Below are 20447 nucleotides of genomic sequence, written 5' to 3' on the forward strand. Positions count from 1 at the left end.
ATCCTGGCAAAGAAAGAACAAATCAAAGACACTAATGATGCAAAAGGAGTAACTTTTCTAACTAAACAAAGGCCACCAATAATGGAAGAGATGGAAAAGTTATTATTATTGTGAATTAAGAAAAATAATTAGTGGGAGACAGTGTTGTGGAGTCGATCATTTGTGAGAAGGCAAAGCAGTTCCATGAGGATCTTGCTTCAGAGGAGGAAGAGGGAGTGAAGGAGGTGCCTTCTTCAGAGATTAAAAAGGTGTTTGCAATGTGGACTAGTGTGCAAGCTTTTGTAGAGAAACACCACCCTGACAAAGCTGAAACAAGCCATATCTGCAACATTAGTGACAAAACCCTGTCCCACTTCAGGGAAATCTTAGAGAGACGCCAGAAACAGAGCACTCTGGACAGTTATTGTGAGACAGGGGTTCAGTGCCTCTCAAGCTGGTCCTAGTGGCAATAAAAGTAACCCCAGAGAAGGCTTTGCTACCTATAAGTCTTTATGGAGGGGGATATTCCCTTTCTAAACACTAACTCCTCCCTCTTTCCTCCTCCCTATCTTCCAGAAGCCAGCATTAGCCTTCAATAAAGGTATGTAATACATAATTGTTAAAAAAATTATTTTTTTGTGAATATTTTTGTTTGGAATAAATTAATTGTATTTCCATTAATTCTTATGGGAAATAAGATACAGGGTGAACCGAAGGGAGAGAGTAATTAAGAGATGTCACTAGAGAGTGAACGCAGGGATTAAAGGGGGATACTAAGTGGAGTCAGTGATTAAATAAGTTACTTAATAACCTCCGAGAGTTCTATGCGTGAAAGATTCGAGAAAGTCATTAAAGCGGATAAAACAACAGAAATACTGGGCAAAGCTTGTCTTACAAGGTCAGAACGTTTGACTCCGAATAAAGGCTCTGGAAAGGGAAAGATCACGAAGCCCCTAGACACAAGTGGAAACCCCGATAAATGGAATAAGATTATAAAGAATATCAGGAATACTGAGGCATAGTGTTAGTCTCCGAAGTCTAGTTCAGAAAATATTTAAGTTTAATGTAGGCGAATGGTTTTCCATCACCTCCCCAAGCAATATGAACTAAAGTCATAAGTAGGATCGGTTGACTGTCACAAGCAACTTTTAGGCAGGTTATGTGAGACTTCCATGACATTCAACTGTCAGACAAAAAAAAATAACTATATAGTTCAATGATACATGTATAGAATGGCATGTTCTATTTGTTTTAACAACAGAGGTGGTTCATTTGAAAGATAAGTTAATAGAATATTGGAGTAAAATTATGCATATATATATATATATATATATATATATATATATATATATATATATATATATATATATATATATATATATATATATATGGATAACCAGATATTTGAAGGGAGAAGAGAAGCAAGTCCATTAATGACGAGTAGGAATAGGGTAGTTTTTAAGGTGCACTTTCAATATATACAAAGTCAGGGCATAACAAAACAGGTAGTGGCTCTGGGCTATAATGTCCAGTAAAGTTTATGTGTGGAGGTGGTGGTAGTAGTAAATTAGAAACATCCAATTTATCGGAAGCCATAGATGGAAGATGTAGGGAGAGAGAGGATGTAAAGTTGTTGAAGGTGAGAATATGAAGGCACAAGGAGGTGGGTGGACGTCTATTAAAAATTATGTCCCCATATAAAAGTCATTGCGGCTTCAGTAGTTTCCTAAATTAAGGAAGCAACAGGTAGCATGACGCAAGAGGTGGAAAAGATAGATGGAAAAAGTGGAGAGGAAGTCAGTTACCAAAGTGAGAAGAGAATGAGAATGGTGTCCTGAGATGAAGGAATCTATGTGGGAATATGGAGGCTGGGCAGGATGAAGTGGTGAATGGATTTCTGCAACTCTCAAAGACACAGGAAGCAAGGGGAATGACTCAGTAGTAGATAAAGTTAAGTGGGGAGGAAAAATAGGTTAGTGGGGAGTTTTGGTGACTGGGGGTTTTGGATCTAAGGCTCTGAAGGAAGAGCCGAAAGCCCAGCCGGGAAAGGCTGTGGGTGGAGAAACATGGAAAATGGAAGAAGACGAAGTAGTTAGAATGGGAAAAGGAGTTTTGAAGATTCTGGAGCTCAAGTTGCTCTTTAATGCCAATGCCGCATTTCATAAATTCTCGTTGCACTATAGTGTTGGGAATGAGGATAGTACTGTAGCCAGAATTGAGGAAGGAACGCCTATATTTTAAAAAGGGTTTCATCGACTGAGTTAAGATAAGATTTCGTACGGATTTTTAACCCCGGAGGGTCAGCCACCCAGGATAACCCAAGAAAGTCAGTGCGTCATCAAAGACTGTCTAATTTATTTCCATTGGGGTCCTTAATCTTGTCCCCCAGGATGCGACCCACACCAGTCGACTAACACCCAGGTACCTATTTGCTGCTAGGTGAACAGGACAACAGGTGTAAGGAAACGTGTCGAAATGTTTCCACCCGCCGGGAATCGAACCCGAGCCCTCCGTGTGTGAAGCGGGAACTTTACCCACCAGGCCACCAGGCCTGAAAAGAAGGATTTTTAGCATCCTTTAGTGACAGCATGCATCCCATTCTTGAGGACATGGTCAGTTAATTAATCAATAGGTGTCGTCAGCCGAAGAGAAAAAAAAATCGTCCAAGATTGTCTTTGAGATATGATTTGTAAAAGAAGAAGTTTCCAGGAAGAGTATTTCTCAGGATAGGAATTAGGAGTGTCAATAAAAGTGTCAGGATCGTCAAGTATGGGTCGCGGTCATTTGAACGATGGCTTCGTAGAAGCCGGGAGTATTGTCAAAGTAGAACGATGATCTACTTTGATTGTAGGTACCTGAGTCAGGCAACTCCGGCTTCGAAGGAACGTCCATGTTCGTGCTGGAGTCACGTAAGGATGCCGCAGAGGTAAGGGGCTCAAGAGGAGGCAAAATATGAGTATTACTATTCATGATTGTGTTTTTTTTTTTTTTAATTTTAATAAAAAAGGTGGGATAAGCGGCAGCTTCAAGGAGAAACAATAAGAAATTGTATACCTCCTCCTGGACTACGATCACTCTCGGTGAGGCCAGTAGTGCTGATCCTGCTTGAAAACCGCCCTCTACCTTTTATAATAAATTAGGATTCCCAATACGCCAGGAGAGACCCCTTATAATCAATAAAATAAAATTAAGAGAAGTTGGGGTAAATACGGAATCTTCATCCTCAGCATCAGATGTTGATCAGATGCTTATCTTTAAGCAGAGCAACAGTTGACAGCAATGACAATAATGCTCTCGTTGACATGTCACACAACTGAGTAACAGAGGAACTGCAGCTGAAGTGAGGCAGAGGACTGAAGCACTGGATGAAAGAAATCAGAGTTCGAAACCTAAGTGTCTGGTGCAATCACGTACCATCACTAAAAGACTTAACTTGAATGGTGAGTAAGCAAGGCACGTTAGCAAGACATGAAGGTAATGGCGGAAGAAAGAACGAATTCTACCCAACCAGGTGTAAGCAATATTGTTTAATGTTCTTGAATGGTAGGCAAATGAGACTACATAGAATAGAATAATAGATATACTCGACGTCCCCAAAAACAATGAGACTAATGTCGAAGACTGATTCACATGGGTGAGAAGTAGTTTAACAGTAGATGATAAAAGCGTCTTTCTACAGTGAGAGTGCTACTTTTGTTTTGCATTGAAGATGTGACCTAAAATATTCCTCTGGGCTGAAATAAGATAGTAGGTATTACCAGAGACAAAAATAATCTATCACACGGTAGGCTGAAGGTCTACCGTGAGATAGATGGGTGTGACAAAATTTGCAGTATTTTTAAAAGTCAGAGGTGAGCAAATTCGAAACAGGTAACAGATAACTAAGAAAGAATGAACACTAAAACCAATTAAAATTACCCAGAGAAGAGCACCTTCAACAGATCAAAGAAAAAGAAACAGTAATATCTGACACCACCCTGACTTTTATGTGAGCTGACTGCCACCAGGGTAGCAATGGTATGTCTAACACCGCCTTGACTTCTATGTGAGCTGACTGCCACCAGGGTAGCAATGGTATGTTTGACACCACCTTACCTTCCATGTGAGCTGACTGCCACCAGGACAGCAATGGTATGTCTAACACCGCCTTGACTTCTATGTGAGCTGACTGCCACCAGGATAGCAATGATATGTTTGACACCACCTTACCTTCCATGTGAGCTGACTGCCACCAGGGTAGCAATGGTATGTCTGACACCACCTTATCTTCCATGTGAGCTGACTGCCACCAGGATAGCAATGGTATGTCTGACACCACCTTATCTTCCATGTGAGCTGACTGCCACCAGGACAGCAATGGTATGTCTAACACCGCCTTGACTTCCATGTGAGCTGACTGCCACCAGGACAGCAATGGTATGTCTAACACCGCCTTGACTTCCATGTGAGCTGACTGCCACCAGGACAGCAATGGTATGTCTAACACCGCCTTGACTTCTATGTGAGCTGACTGCCACCAGGGTAGCAATGGTATGTTTGACACCACCTTACCTTCCATGTAAGCTGACTGCCACCAGGGTAGCAATGGTATGTCTGACACCACCTTACCTTCCATGTGAGCTGACTGCCACCAGGGTAGCAATGGTATGTCTGACACCACCTTACCTTCCATGTGAGCTGACTGCCACCAGAGTAGCAATGGTATGTCTGACACCACCTTACCTTCCATGTGAGCTGACTGCCACCAGGACAGCAATGGTATGTCTAACACCGCCTTGACTTCCATGTGAGCTGACTGCCACCAGGACAGCAATGGTATGTCTAACACCGCCTTGACTTCCATGTGAGCTGACTGCCACCAGGACAGCAATGGTATGTCTAACACCGCCTTGACTTCCATGTGAGCTGACTGCCACCAGGACAGCAATGGTATGTCTAACACCGCCTTGACTTCTATGTGAGCTGACTGCCACCAGGGTAGGAATGGTATGTCAGAAACCATCTTACCGTCCATTTGAGCTGACTGCCACAAAGGTAGCAATGGTATATCTGACACTACCTTACCTTCCATGTGAGCTGACTGCCACCAGGGTAGCAATGGTATGTCTGACACCACCTAACCTTCCATGTGAGCTGACTGCCACCAGGGTAACAATGGCATATCTGCCACCACCTTACCTTCCATGTGAGCTGACTGCCACCAGGGTAGCAATGGTATATCTGACACCACCTTACATTCCATGTGAGTTGACTGCCACCAGGGTAGCAATGATATATCTGACACCACCTTACCTTCCATGTGAGCTGACTGCCACCAGGGTAGGAATGGTATGTCTGACACCACCTTACATTCCATGTGAGCTGACTGCCACCAGGGTAGCAATGGTATGTGTGACACCACCTTACCTTCCATGTGAGCTGACTGCCACCAGGGTAGCAATGGTATGTGTGACACCACCTTACCTTCCATGTGAGCTGACTGCACCAGGGTAACAATGGTATGTCTGACACCACCTTACCTTCCATGTGAGCTGACTGCACGAGGGTAACAATGGTATGTCTGAAAGAAGGTGCTGACATAAAAATACCTCCCCAAACAAACGAGATACTGGCAAATGACTTACCACAGACATCCACACTAGAAATATGTACGATTAAACTTTTTCTGACAATACTTACGAACAATATTACTACACTTGTATTTCACAGGGCCTTGGTAAACCATGTGGAGGCATCTGGAATCATGCTGGCTCGTGTGATGAAGAATTTATATGTAGTAACCCGCCAAACACTGATAATCAGGAACCTGGAGTATGCATGCTGAAGGAGGAGACAGGTAAGGATTTATATTAGGCCACATGTATTGGTTTTAGTGTCAAAGGTTGACCTTATGTCTGTGACAAAGAGAACAAAAAGAAAGTATGACAGAAGAAGAGGAAAGACTCGCATGCATACGATAGTTTTTCTATCTCTGTCACACAACCCTGATGTTCATAGCCATATAGAACATAAGAACATAAGAACGAAGGAACACTGCAGCAGGCCTACTGGCCCATGCGAGGCAGGTCCAAGTCTCCTACCGGCTTAAGCCAATGCACCCAACCTAGACAGGTCAGGTCACATTGACTTAAGGGAGGAACACGGTAACCGACCTCGTAGCACAAGCTATCAGGTCCAACTCACACCCACCCACATCCACTCATGTATTTATCCAACCTATTTTTAAAGCTACACAACGTTCTGGCCTCTATAACTGTACTTGGGAGTTTGTTCCACTCATCCACAACTCTATTACCAAACCAGTACTTTCCTATATCCTTCCTGAATCTGAATTTTTCCAACTTAAAACCATTGCTGTGAGTCCTGTCTAGGCTAGATATTTTCAGCACACTATTTACATCCCCTTTATTTATTCCTGTCTTCCACTTATACACCTCAATCATATCCCCCCTAATTCTACGTCTTTCTAGAGAATGCAGATTCAGGGTCCTTAGTCTATCCTCATAGGGAAGGTTTCTGATACATGGGATCAACTTTGTCATCCTCCTTTGTACATTTTCCAGAGCATTTATATCCATTCTGTAATACGGTGACCAAAACTGTGCAGCATAATCTAAATGAGGCCTAACCAAGGATGTATAGAGTTGAAGAACAACCTGAGGACTCCTATTATTTATGCGTCTTGATATGAAGCCAAGGATTCTATTAGCTTTATTGCGAACACTTATGCACTGTTGTCTTGGTTTCAGATTACTGCTAACCAGAACTCCTAAATCTTTTTCGCAATCCGTAATATTAAGATCTACATTATTTAATTTATATGTGGCATGGTTATTGTCTTGTCCAACATTTAGAACTTTGCATTTGTCTATATTAAACTGAATCTGCCACTTCTCCGACCACTGCATCAGTCTATTCAAATCTTCCTGGAGTGCTCTAATGTCCTCGTCAGAATGAATTCGACGGCCTATTTTGGTGTCATCGGCAAACTTGCTGATGTCGCTCATTATTCCCTCATCTATGTCGTTTATGTAGATTGTGAACAGCAGGGGGCCCAACACTGACCCCTCTGGAACACCGCTCGTGACGCTTCCCCACTCTGATTTCTCCCCATTTATGCAAACTCTCTGCTGCCTATTTGTCAACCATGCCTCTATCCAGGAAAAAATTTCTCCTCCTATTCCATGTGCTTTAATTTTCCTCAATAGTCTCTAATGTGGGACCCTGTCAAAAGCCTTACTGAAGTCCATATACACAATATCATATTCATTACCATGATCTACCTCCTCAAATACCTTAGTGAAAAAAATTAATAAATTCGTAAGGCAGGAACGCCCCTTTGTAAAACCATGCTGAGATTCGTTGATTAATTTATGCTTTTCAAGGTGGCTACGAACTGCCTCGGTAATTATTGATTCCATAAATTTTCCCACTATGGAGGTTAGGCTTATTGGTCTATAGTTTGAAGCTAAGGACCTGTCACCTGCTTTGAAAATAGGTATCACATTTGCCATTTTCCACTTATCTGGCACCATGCCAGTTTGTAGTGATATGTTGAAAAGATTAGCCAAAGGTTTGCTAAGCTCCTCTTTACATTCCTTTAGGACCCTTGCATACAGTTCATCAGGGCCTGGGGATTTGTTAGGTTTTAATTTATCTATTTGCCTAAGGACCATGTCCCTTGTGACCCTAATCGTGCAGTTTATTATCGTCCTGTTCTACATAACTTATCATTTCTGGAATATCGCTGGTATCCTCCTGTGTAAAAACTGAGAGGAAGTATGTGTTAAAAATTCTACACATTTCCTTATCACTGTCAGTGAGCTGACCCGAGGAACTTTTGAGTGGGCCTATCTTGTCCCTGATCTTACTTCTATATATCTGAAAGAATTCTTTTGGGTTAGTCTTCGATTCTCTTGCAACTTTAACCTCATAATCTCTTTTTGCTTTTCTAATTCCCTTTTTTATTTCTCTCTTTAACTGAATATATCGATTTTTTAATATAATATTGTGGTGAACTTTCTCCGAATTTTCTTTTGATAATTGATTGAAAATAGATCAAAGTACTGCTTATGTAAATTTTTTCAGTACTATATTATCCTTAAGTTTAAAAATCGTTATTAATCTACATCTTTGTTATTACTTTACAAATCAACTTTGCAGCTCCTCCGACTTTGTAAAACCTGAAGATATTTCACAGAGGGATACGTGATAAGTCGAGCATAAATAGAGTTAATGGAATATTATTATTTGCTTTGATGTTATAAATATCCAGAAATATTAGCTCTTCATGTCTCATATCACACAAGTCTTTCAACAAAAGCTAATTATTAATATACAAATGAAAATACAACTACAGCAAAGCTGTATTTTTTTTATTCGCTTATTTCTGGAAATTGTAGATCTTTTTGTACTTGGACATCGACAGTTCCTGCACCACAGATGAATTCCTGCCGCACTAAATGTTCTCTTAACGAGCACTTTCACTGACACCCTGGTCATCTTTGGTCCCCTTGGGCGATGAACTTACTGTTATGGTAGCATTTTCACTGCAGAGATACCTACATATTGCATTGGTACCATGAAAAACATTCTAAATCCTTATCAGTATAGGATGTAACTAAATGTGACATTACATATTGTTAGAATTAAGATTTATGCATTATCATGTGTACTGTAATATCTCCCATTTCTCTTTTTGTTTACCCTTCCAAACACCAGCCTTGAGGGTGTCATTTTGACCTTGGCGTGAGGATCATGGATCCCATATCAATGTTCTTAAAAGTATAAGAAGGTTCTTCTCACCCCTCTCAGTTATTGTGGAAAATTACATTTACTTGGATGTATCATTATATACATAACAGTAAATGAACATAGATAATTATTATTTATCAGTTAGACAAGTAGGAATTTGGGACACCTAGGTCGCAAAAAATGTCCCCCTTCTATACCTACCACTGTCATATCCACAAGTTGCTCTGGACCTATTAATTAAATGAAATATACATCACCAGGAACGCTGGTAAATATATAAATTTGTGGACTGTATATTAAAATTAAAAAAGGATTATAGTATATACACACATTTATATAACAGAAGGAAAATATATCTTAATCATAACACTCACCAATTTGACTGGAGATTAAGTTGTATCATACTCAGAAAACCTCACTGTCTATACATGAAAATAACAACTGGCCAGTGGTGACGTGTACTCAGTTCAGTGGTGACGTGTATTCAGTTCAGTGGTGACGTGTACTCAGTTCAGTGGTGACGTGTACTCAGTTCAGTGGTGACGTGTATTCAGTTCAGTGGTGACGTGTACTCAGTTCAGTGGTGACGTGTACTCAGTTCAGTGGTGACGTGTACTTAGCTCTGTGAAGACCTGTTTGTGTGCTCTTGAGTGGTGACCTGTACTTTGAGTGCTGACCTATACTTAACTCTGTGAAGAAGTGTCTTGTTTGCTCCCGTGGACTGAACCAAGATGCCCTCCATCGAGCAACTTTACCAGCAACTTAAGGAAGAATTGAGGGCAGCGAAGATGGAGATACGGCGATTGACCGAGGAAAACAAGAGGATTCGTAGTAGTCCTCCTGTTTCGAGTCCTCAGGTCAAGAAGGGATCGTGGTCAGTGGCTGGACAGCAGGGGACGACGAAGTTGACGATCAAGAAGACGAATGGAAAGCCAGAAACGATGAAGAAGAAAGAGACTGCTGTGGAAACTCCCGTGGAAACCTCCAACGCATTCTCGGTGCTACCCGACGAATGTGAGTCTACTACTGGGATCGTCACGACGAACGACAACAAGGAAGGTAAGAATATTGTTGTTGTTGGGGATAGCAAGGTTAGATACATGGATAGGGCATTCTGCTTGAAGGACAGGAGTAGGAGACAAAGGGTATGCTTTCCTGGGGCTGGGATGGAGGACATTGTTAGCCGGCTTGACAACATCATGAATGGTAATGGGATCAATCCTATTATTTGCCTCAGTGCTGGAGGCAATGATGTAGGCAAGCGTAGAAGTGAGGATTTAGTTAGAAAGTTCAGGACAGCTATAGACATGATTAGGAAGAAGGGGGGGGCGCCCTGTTATATGTGGCATTTTGCCAAGAAGAGGTGTTGGTAATGAATGGTTGTCCAGAGCAATTGGTATTAATTGTTGGCTGGATAAACACTGTAAGGATAATGCAGTACCATTCATTGACAACTGGGACAACTTCTATGGCCGAAATGACATGTATGCCAGGGATGGGGTTCACTTATCCAGGGCAGGTGTGGGTTTTCTTGCTAACTCAGTTGAGGGGGTTGTTAGGACTTTAAACTAGGATTAGTTAGAGGTATGGGTTTAGAAATGATTAATAATGAGTATGGATATATTGACTTATGCTCTGATATTAAGAATCTTAATAGTAACTGTCATGGAGTAACTCTGGGTAATGATAATTTCAGAAATTGTGTAAAAATAAAGATGAATAGGAAAAATGTGCAGAAGAAAAAACATGATGGTATTTTATGCTAACAGTCGAAGTGCAAGAAATAAAATTAATGAACTACGTTTGGTAGCATGTGCTGGGAACTTTGATATCATTGCATTAACTGAAACGTGGTATGATTTAAAGAGTCGGGATATGACTGCTGAGTGTAATATTCAGGGATTTAAGTTATTCAATGTGGATAGATGTAATGGGAAGGGGGGAGGAGTTGCTTTGTATGTTCGAGAAAATATTAATTGTTGCATAAAAAAAGGTATAAAAATAGATGGAGCAGTAACAGAGTCTGTTTGGGTAGAGTTCGTGGAGGGTCAAGAAAAACTAATTCTAGGTGCAATATACCGACCTCCAGGCTTGGATCACGATAGAGGGAGACTTCTTTGGGACGAAATTGTTAGGGCTTCTGGACACAGTAACGTAGTCATAGTAGGGGACTTTAACTTTAGCCAAATTGACTGGAATTCTTTGACAGGTAATCTAGAGTCCAGTGACTTCATGGAAACAGTTCAGGACTGCTTTCTGAAACAGAGTGTAACTGAACCTACCAGGGGTAATAATTTGCTAGACCTAGTCTTGTCAAATAAGGAAACACTCGTGAATAATCTGGAGATCACTGAAGAGCTTGGCGCAAGTGATCACAAATCCATCACCTTTAGCATTAATTGGGAATGCAAGAATAATGATAATACAGTAAAAATCCCCGATTTTCGTTCTGCCGATTATAATGGACTTAGGGAACATCTGTCTAATCTTGATTGGGGTTATCTAGCTAATGATTTTATTGACGATAATCATACTTATGAATATGAAGGGATCTGCTTTTATGATTGTTTTCTTAATAATGTACACAGTGCCCAGAGTATATACATTCCCCAGAGAGAAATTAGGTCTAATAATAACGATCCCAAATGGGTTAACAGGAGGCTAAAGCATCTATTAGGGGGGAAAAGGGGAATTTATAGGCGCATCAGAAGAGGAGAGGTTAACCTTACTGACCAATATGTTCAGCTTAAAAGAGAAGTAAAAAAGGCGATTAGAAAGGCTAAACGTGACTATGAAATTAGAGTCGCTAATGAATCAAAGACTAATCCAAAGGAGTTCTTTCAAGTGTATAGGACGAAGGTGAAGGAAAAAGTAGGACCTCTGAAATCTGGGAATGGACAGCTGACGGATAATGAACTGGAAATGTGTTCCTTATTTAATGACTATTTTTTGTCAGTTTTTACACAGGAAGATGTAAATGAGATTCCAGTAATTAACAATTATTTAGTTCCTGATGAATTTAAGTTAACTAATATTACTATCACGAGGGACATGGTTATTAAACAGATAGACAAACTGAAACAAAATAAGTCCCCGGGACCCGATGAGTTGTTTTCAAGGGTACTTAAGGAATGCAAGATGGAGCTTAGTCAGCCATTAACGAGTGTATTCAATGCGTCCATCCTTACCAGTGTTGTGCCAGAGATGTGGAAGATGGCTAATGTGGTTCCTATATTCAAATCAGGGGATAAGTCCACTCCTTCAAATTACCGTCCAATAAGCCTGACATCTATAGTGGGCAAGTTATTAGAATCAATTATAGCTGACATTATCAGAAGTCACCTTGAAGAGCATAACTTGATAAATGAATCTCAGCATGGATTCACGAGAGGTCGTTCCTGCCTGACAAACTTACTGACGTTCTTCAATAGAACATTTGAGGCAGTTGACAGTGATAAGGAATATGATATTGTTTATTTGGATTTTAGTAAAGCCTTCGACAGAGTACCTCACAAGAGACTCTTAAGAAAAGTGGCAGCTCATGGTATAGGAGGTAAAGTTCTAGCATGGATTGAGGCATGGCTTACCAATAGAAAGCAGAGAGTTACCATTAATGGAGTGAAATCTGAATGGGGATTAGTCACTAGTGGCGTTCCACAAGGATCAGTTTTAGGCCCTCTCTTGTTCATAATTTACATTAATGACCTTGATGAAGGGATTACTAGTGACATGAGTAAGTTTGCTGATGATACAAAGATAGTCCGTATAATTCACTCTGAGGAGGATATCAATGAACTCCAGGACGATTTGAACAAATTAATGTCTTGGTCTGAGAAATGGCAGATGAAATTTAATGTGGATAAGTGTAAGGTACTTGCCCTTGGTAATGAAAATAACCCTCGAAGCTATAATCTAGGTGAAGTACCTATCTTCGTGTCATCGGCGAGTTTGCTCATATCACTAGTAATTCCTTCATCAAGATCATTGATGATAAATTAGACACATGTGCAACTCTTGGGTATCTTTATTAAGGAAACGTTTCGCCACACAGTGGCTTCATCAGTCCATACAAAGGAGAATCTTGAACAGGAGGAGAATGAGGTAATCAGTCCCTCAACCTTGAGTCGATGTGGTCAGTCCATCAATCTATAGCCCCACTCGGTACATCATCAGATGCAGCATTCTTCACCTGACCTCAGCCGGACTATAAATACTCGCGTTCCTTCCACCCCAGGTAGTTCTGTTTGTGACTTGAAAAAGCCCACTGTGTGGGCGAAACGTAGTCAATAAAGGATCACATTATACTGCATTTGTGTTTATATTGCCAAAGTACTGAGGGTGTCGAACCAGGTAAGAACCAGGAATAATGGATTTAAGTTGGATAAATTTAGATTTAGAAAGGACATAGGTAAGTACTGGTTTTCTAACAGAGTTGTAGATGCGTGGAACAGTCTTCCCAGTGGGGTGATAGAGGTTAGGACCTTGGGTAGCTTTAAGAAGAGACTGGACAAATATATGAGTGGGAGGGGCTGGGTTTGATTGGTGTCAAGGGGTACGGGAGTTATTTCTTGAGTAGCTTTAGGTAGATGTCGTTTTGATAAGGACCTGCCTCGTATGGGCCAGTAGGCCTTCTGCAGTGTTCCTACATTCTTATGTTCTTATGTTCTTATAACAGACTTATCTAAGGTTCCTGGAGCTGTCTTGTTCAGTCGCCTGATATCTCAAGTTATGCAGGACTGCACATCCAACAATTTCGCCTCCTATTTGAGAGGTGTAAACCCAATTTTAACCTCTAGAGCACGAAAAACTCTTCTCATTACACTAACATTTACTTGGCTCATTCAAACCAAAATGGCGACTCCTCTTTTTAAAAATACACTTTAATTAAATACAATATAGGGCATCTATTTACCTATAAATTATCGTATTTCCAGAAAATACTCAGTATTTTCCACACTGCGGCCGGGCGGAGTTCGTTGCTAAACGACTCAAATTACTCCTTCCTTTAGGAGACGATTCCAGCCAGTTCTGGCTTGAGTGGCTGTTCTCCTAGTAGATCTTACTACGATTTCATCTTCCGGCATCACTTGGTCTGTGTTATCTTCCATATCACTCGTGTCACTTTCCCTCAGATTTTCATTTACGTTTGAACACCTAATTCCAAGGGAATCAATTTATTAATTGTGCATAAACTTTCCTGGCCACGACACAACACTTTGACATTCCTGACAACACCTTGTGCATCTGGGTACAATGTCAATACTTTGCCCAGAGGCCACAATGTTCGATGTTGTTCAATGTCAATTAACACAATGTCACCTGGTTGAATGGTCTGTCGATTTACTGCCTCTGTCGCACCATAAAAGTGTTCACGTAGTGTAAGAAGATATTCCTTACGCCACACATTAGACCAATGATCAATTGCTTTATTTAACATTTTAAATTTATTACACAACACTGCCGCATCATTGTAATCTTCATCACTTTCTTCCGGATTATCTCTATAGACAGGGGCAGCTTCCAATTTCCTTCCACATATTAGGTGAGAAGGTGTTAATACATCTGCATCAGGTGTATCACTCATGTACGAGAGAGGCCTATTATTTATCCGATTTTCTGCTTCCACTAACACTGCACGGAATTCTTCAAAATTAATTCTCTTCCGGTGTAGTACTTTACGGAGACACCTCTTCACTGTGCCTATCAGTCTTTCGTACAGCCTCCCCTGCTAAGGGGCTCTAGGAGTAATAAATTTCCAGGTACACCCTCGTTGGGTTAACAGAGATTGAACATCGTTACTATTATTTAATTCTATCAAATGTTGAGCACCTGCTATAAAATTTGTGGCATCCGAAATCATCAGTCTCGGACAGGATCTCCTAGCTGCAAATTTTCGAAACAGCTGTATAAACTGTTCTGCAGACAAGTCCTGTGCCACTTCTAAATGAACTGCCCTAGTAGCAGTACAGGTGAACAAACAAACATACACTTTCAGTGGAACACCATTTGAAGTACCTGTTAAAATTATTGGACCACTATCGTCTACACCTGTTACATCAAATGGTTTCATTAATTGTACATGCTCCTTTGGCAATGGTGGAGGACCTGGGTACATATAGGATCTGGCATCCACATGGTGACATATTACACAAGATTTAATCACCCTTTTTACACTTTGCCGTCCTTGTGGAATCCAGAAAGTTTCCCTAATACAATTTAAGGTATCTTGTACCCCACCATGCATTACATTTTTATGGGCATTTAGAACAATTAAATTTGTTAGATGATGAGTTTTGGGCAGTAAGATAGGGTGTTTAGCATAATCATCCAATTCAGCATTTTGTAACCTACCTCTGCACCTAATTACATTGTTCTCTAAATACAGCCCCAATTTCTCTATTATAGAACCTTTCACAATTTTTCTTTCCGTCATCAATTTAATCTCATTTCCATAGATTTCCTCCTGTATCCTCTTTATCCAATACTCAAGAGGATGTGAAAACTTATATGATATATTCATCTTGTTTAGAAATTTGAACACCAACTTAGTTACATTGATTAGTTTGGGCAAAGAAGAATACCTGTTTATATCAATGGCTAAGGGAGGACAAACTATTGGAGCAGTGGTCACAGTAATTTCAACATGAGCAATATACGCCTTTTGTACAGGCCAATTAGCTTTATTTACCAACCAACTCGGTCCTTTAAACCATGATACAGCATTTACAAATTTAGCATAAGGTAAACCTCGAGACAAGAAATCAGCTGGATTCTCCTCACCAGGTATATGATTAAATGTTAACATATCCTGACCCAAACTATTATACTTCTCTTGCATCTGATTAATTTCAGTGACTCTGTTCTGTACGTACACAATTTTACTGTTTCCATTACAAATCCATTGTAAGGATACCTCATTATCAGACCAAATTACAGTGTCGCTAATATTTATCTCCTGCAACTTATTTCTTATATAATTAGCTAATTTGACACCTACATAAATGGCTGTTAATTCCAACTGAGGTAAGGTACATGATTTAATTGGAGACACTTTAGCCTTAGACATAACAAGAGAAATAACACTATTACATTGAAGGAAAGCAACTACTCCATATGCCAATTTTGAAGCATCACAAAAAATGTGGAGTACATTTTTCCCATTTGGATTGGCCACCTGGCATGGGAACTCCAACATTGGAATTTTTTCATAATCACCAATTAATTCATCCCACCTGTTAATGAATTCCTCAGGTAGTATTTCATCCCAAGCACATTTAAGTTTCCATGCTTCCTGTATTAATAATTTCCCTCTTATAGTAAGGGGTGACACTAAACCTAGTGGATCAAAACATTTGGAAACTTCAGCAAGCAAAACTCTCTTAGTTAATTTATTGGGCATACTGCAATTATTAAGTTTTAACATTAACAAATCTCTCTCAGTATCCCAAGTTAAACCCAATACATTACTACATTTTGGCACTTCATCTCCAGGGAAATCTTTACTTATTTTGTCCTTTAATTTGGACGAATTACTATTCCATTCCCTCAGAGGCATATTTGCACTTTGCATTATTTTATTAGCCTCTCCATAAGTCATTAACAGTTCCTCTTCAGTTGACGCCACGCCCAGGAAATTGTCCACATAAAATTGTTTGCTCATTACTTTACTCAATGGACTTTCCATGCATTTAAGGTGTGCATTTATCGTTGCTTGAAGTAGGAACGGACTGGATATAGCACTAAATAACACGCTCCTAAAGCGAAAGGTTTTCAGAGGGCTAAGTGGGTCAATAGGATTCTCAGGCCATAAGAAGCGGGTACAATCCCGGTCAGCCTCTTGTAAATCCACTCTTAGGAAAGCTTTACTTATGTCAGCCATAAAGGCATAATGCTTCACTCTGAAATTTAATAAGATATCTCCTAATTTTTCTGTCAACGACGGACCTGTCATCAAACAGTCATTTAAACTATGTACATTTTTGTTACTCCTGGCACTACAATTAAACGCAATTCTCAGAGGAGTGGTCTTAGAATCCTTCTTCACTCCGTGATGTGGCAAATAGTGACCATAAATTTTGGCTTGCTCAGGAGGTACCTCTTCTATAAATTTATTAATTAATTGTTCAGCAATTATATCATTATAGGCAGTTAACAATTCTGGTGTCTTACTCAGTTCGTGGAGCTGAGCCTTTAACTGTCCATATGCCATTCTGTAATTAGTGGGCAATTCTGGATGGTTCAGTCTCCCCGGAATTCTCACCCAGTATTGTCCAGATTCAAATTTTACATCTCTCATTTATTGATCCTGAGTAAAAGAATCATCTGGACTTTCTTCATTTACATTTATTCCAATGCTGTCTAATTCCCACAATTTATGCACTGGCTCAACACCATCCTCTATGGAAGAATTATACTGGGGTACGATTTCATGAGTAAGACACACAGTTATGGTATTCGTAGTTTCCTCTAGTCATGAATTATTATTACGAGGAATCCTACCATACATTACATGGCCTCCTGTAGTCTTCAAAAGGGTGACACCACATTTCTTTCCCATACCTTTTACAAAGGAGGCATAATAGTCACTACCTACCAAAATATTGGACCTACAGAATCATCACTTACACCAGAAGGTGCTAAATTTACATTATGTGAAAGTCTTTCTGTAGCTTTACTAAGCCCTACTGTAGATATTTTCTCTGGAAGTCTATCTACAATTACTGCATTAACACGTTTTTTCTCATTTCCCAACATGACAGTTACATAAATAGTGTCATACAATTGAGCTCTTTTATCTGAGAGAAAATCAGATAATTTTAGAGTTGTAGGATATCCCATCTGTAGTTTCATACCATTAAGACATTTACGTTTAATGAAAGTACGCTGGGATCCTTGGTCAGTCGTCAGTGGTCAGTCGTCACGTGAGGTCACAGACCCTGAGCTGCTTTGGGGATTAGCGTGGACGGTTACAAAGCATGGCTTGCTTCTGCAGTGTTTTAAAAACTGAGGTTGGAGAGTTGAAGGAGGAGGTCTTGCTTCTCCAGGAGATTAGGAGGCTGAAGGTCCACCTCAATGGGTCTGGGAGAGAGTGTGAGGTGGCTGGAGTTGTGGGGAATGAGACTTCTAGCAGTGAGGTGCAGTCTGTCTCTTGCTGTGAGGAGGCTGTAGTTGGGGAGGTAGCAACGGCTACCAGCAGTGAGGTGCAGCCCAGCACCTGCTACAAGTGGCGAGTGGTTCACAGTAATGGGAGGCGCATCAGAGTAAGGAAAGTTAAGAGTGAAGATCTGAAGGTAGGAAATCGCTTCTCTGTTCTCCAGGATGAATGTACTTCAGTGGCCAGTGAAGGTAAGGGTACTACTGCCCCTGCTAATGAAGGTAAGCGCATTCTTGTGGTTGGTGACTCTCAGGTAAGATATATTGACCGTGCTTTTTGTAATAGGAATAAGAAGATGAGAGAGTGTGCTTCCCTGGAGCTGGTGTTGGGGACATTGTCAACAGGCTGGATAATATCATGTCAGGTAATGGGAACAAGCCCATTATCTGTCTCAGTGCTGGTGGAAATGATATTGGGAAGGGTAGGAGAGAAGAGCTGCTAGATAAGTACAGGTCAGCTATAGATTTCATTAAGTCTAAGGGAGGGATCCCAATCATATGTAGCATCTTGCCTAGAAGGGGAGTAGGAAATGAATGGTTGTCTAGGGCAATTGGTGTAAATTGCTGGCTAGACAGATACTGCAAGGAACTTGCAATCCCATTCATTGACAACTGGAACAACTTTTATGGCAAACATGATATGTATGCAAGGGATGGGGTACATCTCTCTGGGACAGGGGTGGTAGCACTTGCAGACTCGATTGAGAAGGCCATTGGTGAAATGCCTATGATTTTAAACTGATGGAAGATAGAGGTATGGGTGTGTGTGGGAAACAAGCAGGTTGCAACACTAGGGTTGGAAACAGTAAATGTATAAAAGGCATTCAGCATGAAGTTATAAATAAAGACAATAGAACAGGTCAGCAAACAAAGGGGGACAGCAGAGGGCAGCAAGGGACTAGCTCCCTTAAGGTTTACTATACTAATAGCAGGAGTGTTAGAAATAAGATAGATGAGCTAAGATTAATTGCAAGTGCAGGAAACATAGATATTATTGCTATAACAGAGACCTGGCTCAATCTGAAAGATAGAGAGATGCCCTCTGAATGTCACATACAAGGCTATAAATTATTCCACACTGACAGGGTCAACAGGAAAGGTGGTGGAGTAGCGATGTATGTCAGAGACAATTTAAATTGTTGTGTTAGACAAGATATTAAATCAGAAGCGTCAGCCACTGAATCTGTTTGGTTACAGCTTCTCGAGGGCCGAGAAAAACTAATTTTGGGTGTGATTTACAGGGCCCCAAATCTTGATAGGGAGTGCAGTAAACTTCTATGGGACGAAATTCGTAAGGCATCTACATACGAAAATGTTGTGCTAATGGGAGATTTCAACTATAGACAGATTGACTGGAGCAATTTGACAGGAAATTTAGAGTCGGGTGACTTTCTTGATACGATCCAGGATTGTTTTTTAAAACAGTTTGTGACAGAGCCAACTAGGGGAAATAACCTCCTTGACTTGGTTCTTGCCAGTAGGGAAACACTAATTAATAATCTTGAGGTTAATGATGAGCTTGGGGAGAGTGATCACAAATCACTCAGTTTTAATATATCATGGAATTCCCCTAATAATGGCAATCAAGTCTCCGTCCCTGACTTTCGCTTGGCTGATTTCATAGGACTGAAAAATTACTTAGGTGGGCTGAACTGGAATGACCTGACTAAGGGTCAGGTAGGTGGTGATGGTTGCCGATATGATGCTTTCCAGGGCATAGTTCTAGCTGCTCAGTCAAATTATGTTCCAAATAGGGAAATCAGATCAAACAAAAATGATCCTAAATGGATGAACAATAGATTAAAATATCTGATTGGTCAAAAGAGAGGCATATATAGGCAAATCAAAAGAGGAGAGGGGCAATTAAGAAATCGATATATTCAGTTAAAGAGAGAAATAAAAAAGGGAATTAGAAAAGCAAAAAGAGATTATGAGGTTAAAGTTGCAAGAGAATCGAAGACTAACCCAAAAGGATTCTTTCAGGTATACAGAAGTAAGATCAGGGACAAGATAGGCCCACTCAAAAGTTCCTCGGGTCAGCTCACTGACAGTGATAAGGAAATGTGTAGAATTTTTAACACATACTTCCTCTCAGTTTTTACACAGGAGGATACCAGCGATATTCCAGTAATGATAAATTATGTAGAACAGGACGATAATAAACTGTGCACTATTAGGGTCACAAGTGACATGGTCCTTAGGCAAATAGATAAATTAAAACCTAACAAATCCCCAGGCCCTGATGAACTGTATGCAAGGGTTCTAAAGGAATGTAAAGAGGAGCTTAGCACACCTTTGGCTAATCTTTTCAACATATCACTACAAACTGGCATGGTGCCAGATAAGTGGAAAATGGCAAATATGATACCTATTTTCAAAACAGGTGACAGGTCCTTAGCTTCGAACTATAGACCAATAAGCCTAACCTCCATAGTGGGAAAATTTATGGAATCAATAATTGCCGAGGCAGTTCGTAGCCACCTTGAAAAGCATAAATTAATCAACGAATCTCAGCATGGTTTTACAAAGGGGCGTTCCTGCCTTACGAATTTATTAACTTT

At 40.4% G+C, this 20447-nt stretch overlaps 1 protein-coding gene across 1 annotated transcript in view; it reads left to right on the forward strand.

Annotated features, from left to right (window-relative positions):
• The window catches only part of LOC128690805 (venom protein 302), an 88346-nt gene that overhangs the window by 55270 nt on the left and 12629 nt on the right, over positions 1-20447 (forward strand). Inside the window, exon 4 of the mRNA XM_070088159.1 lies at positions 5689-5815. Coding sequence (XP_069944260.1) covers positions 5689-5815 — 127 coding nt within the window. The remainder of the gene's footprint in view (positions 1-5688; positions 5816-20447) is intronic.

Source organism: Cherax quadricarinatus, chromosome 24, assembly GCF_038502225.1.
Source record: "Cherax quadricarinatus isolate ZL_2023a chromosome 24, ASM3850222v1, whole genome shotgun sequence".
Taxonomy (NCBI): Eukaryota; Metazoa; Arthropoda; class Malacostraca; order Decapoda; family Parastacidae; genus Cherax; species Cherax quadricarinatus.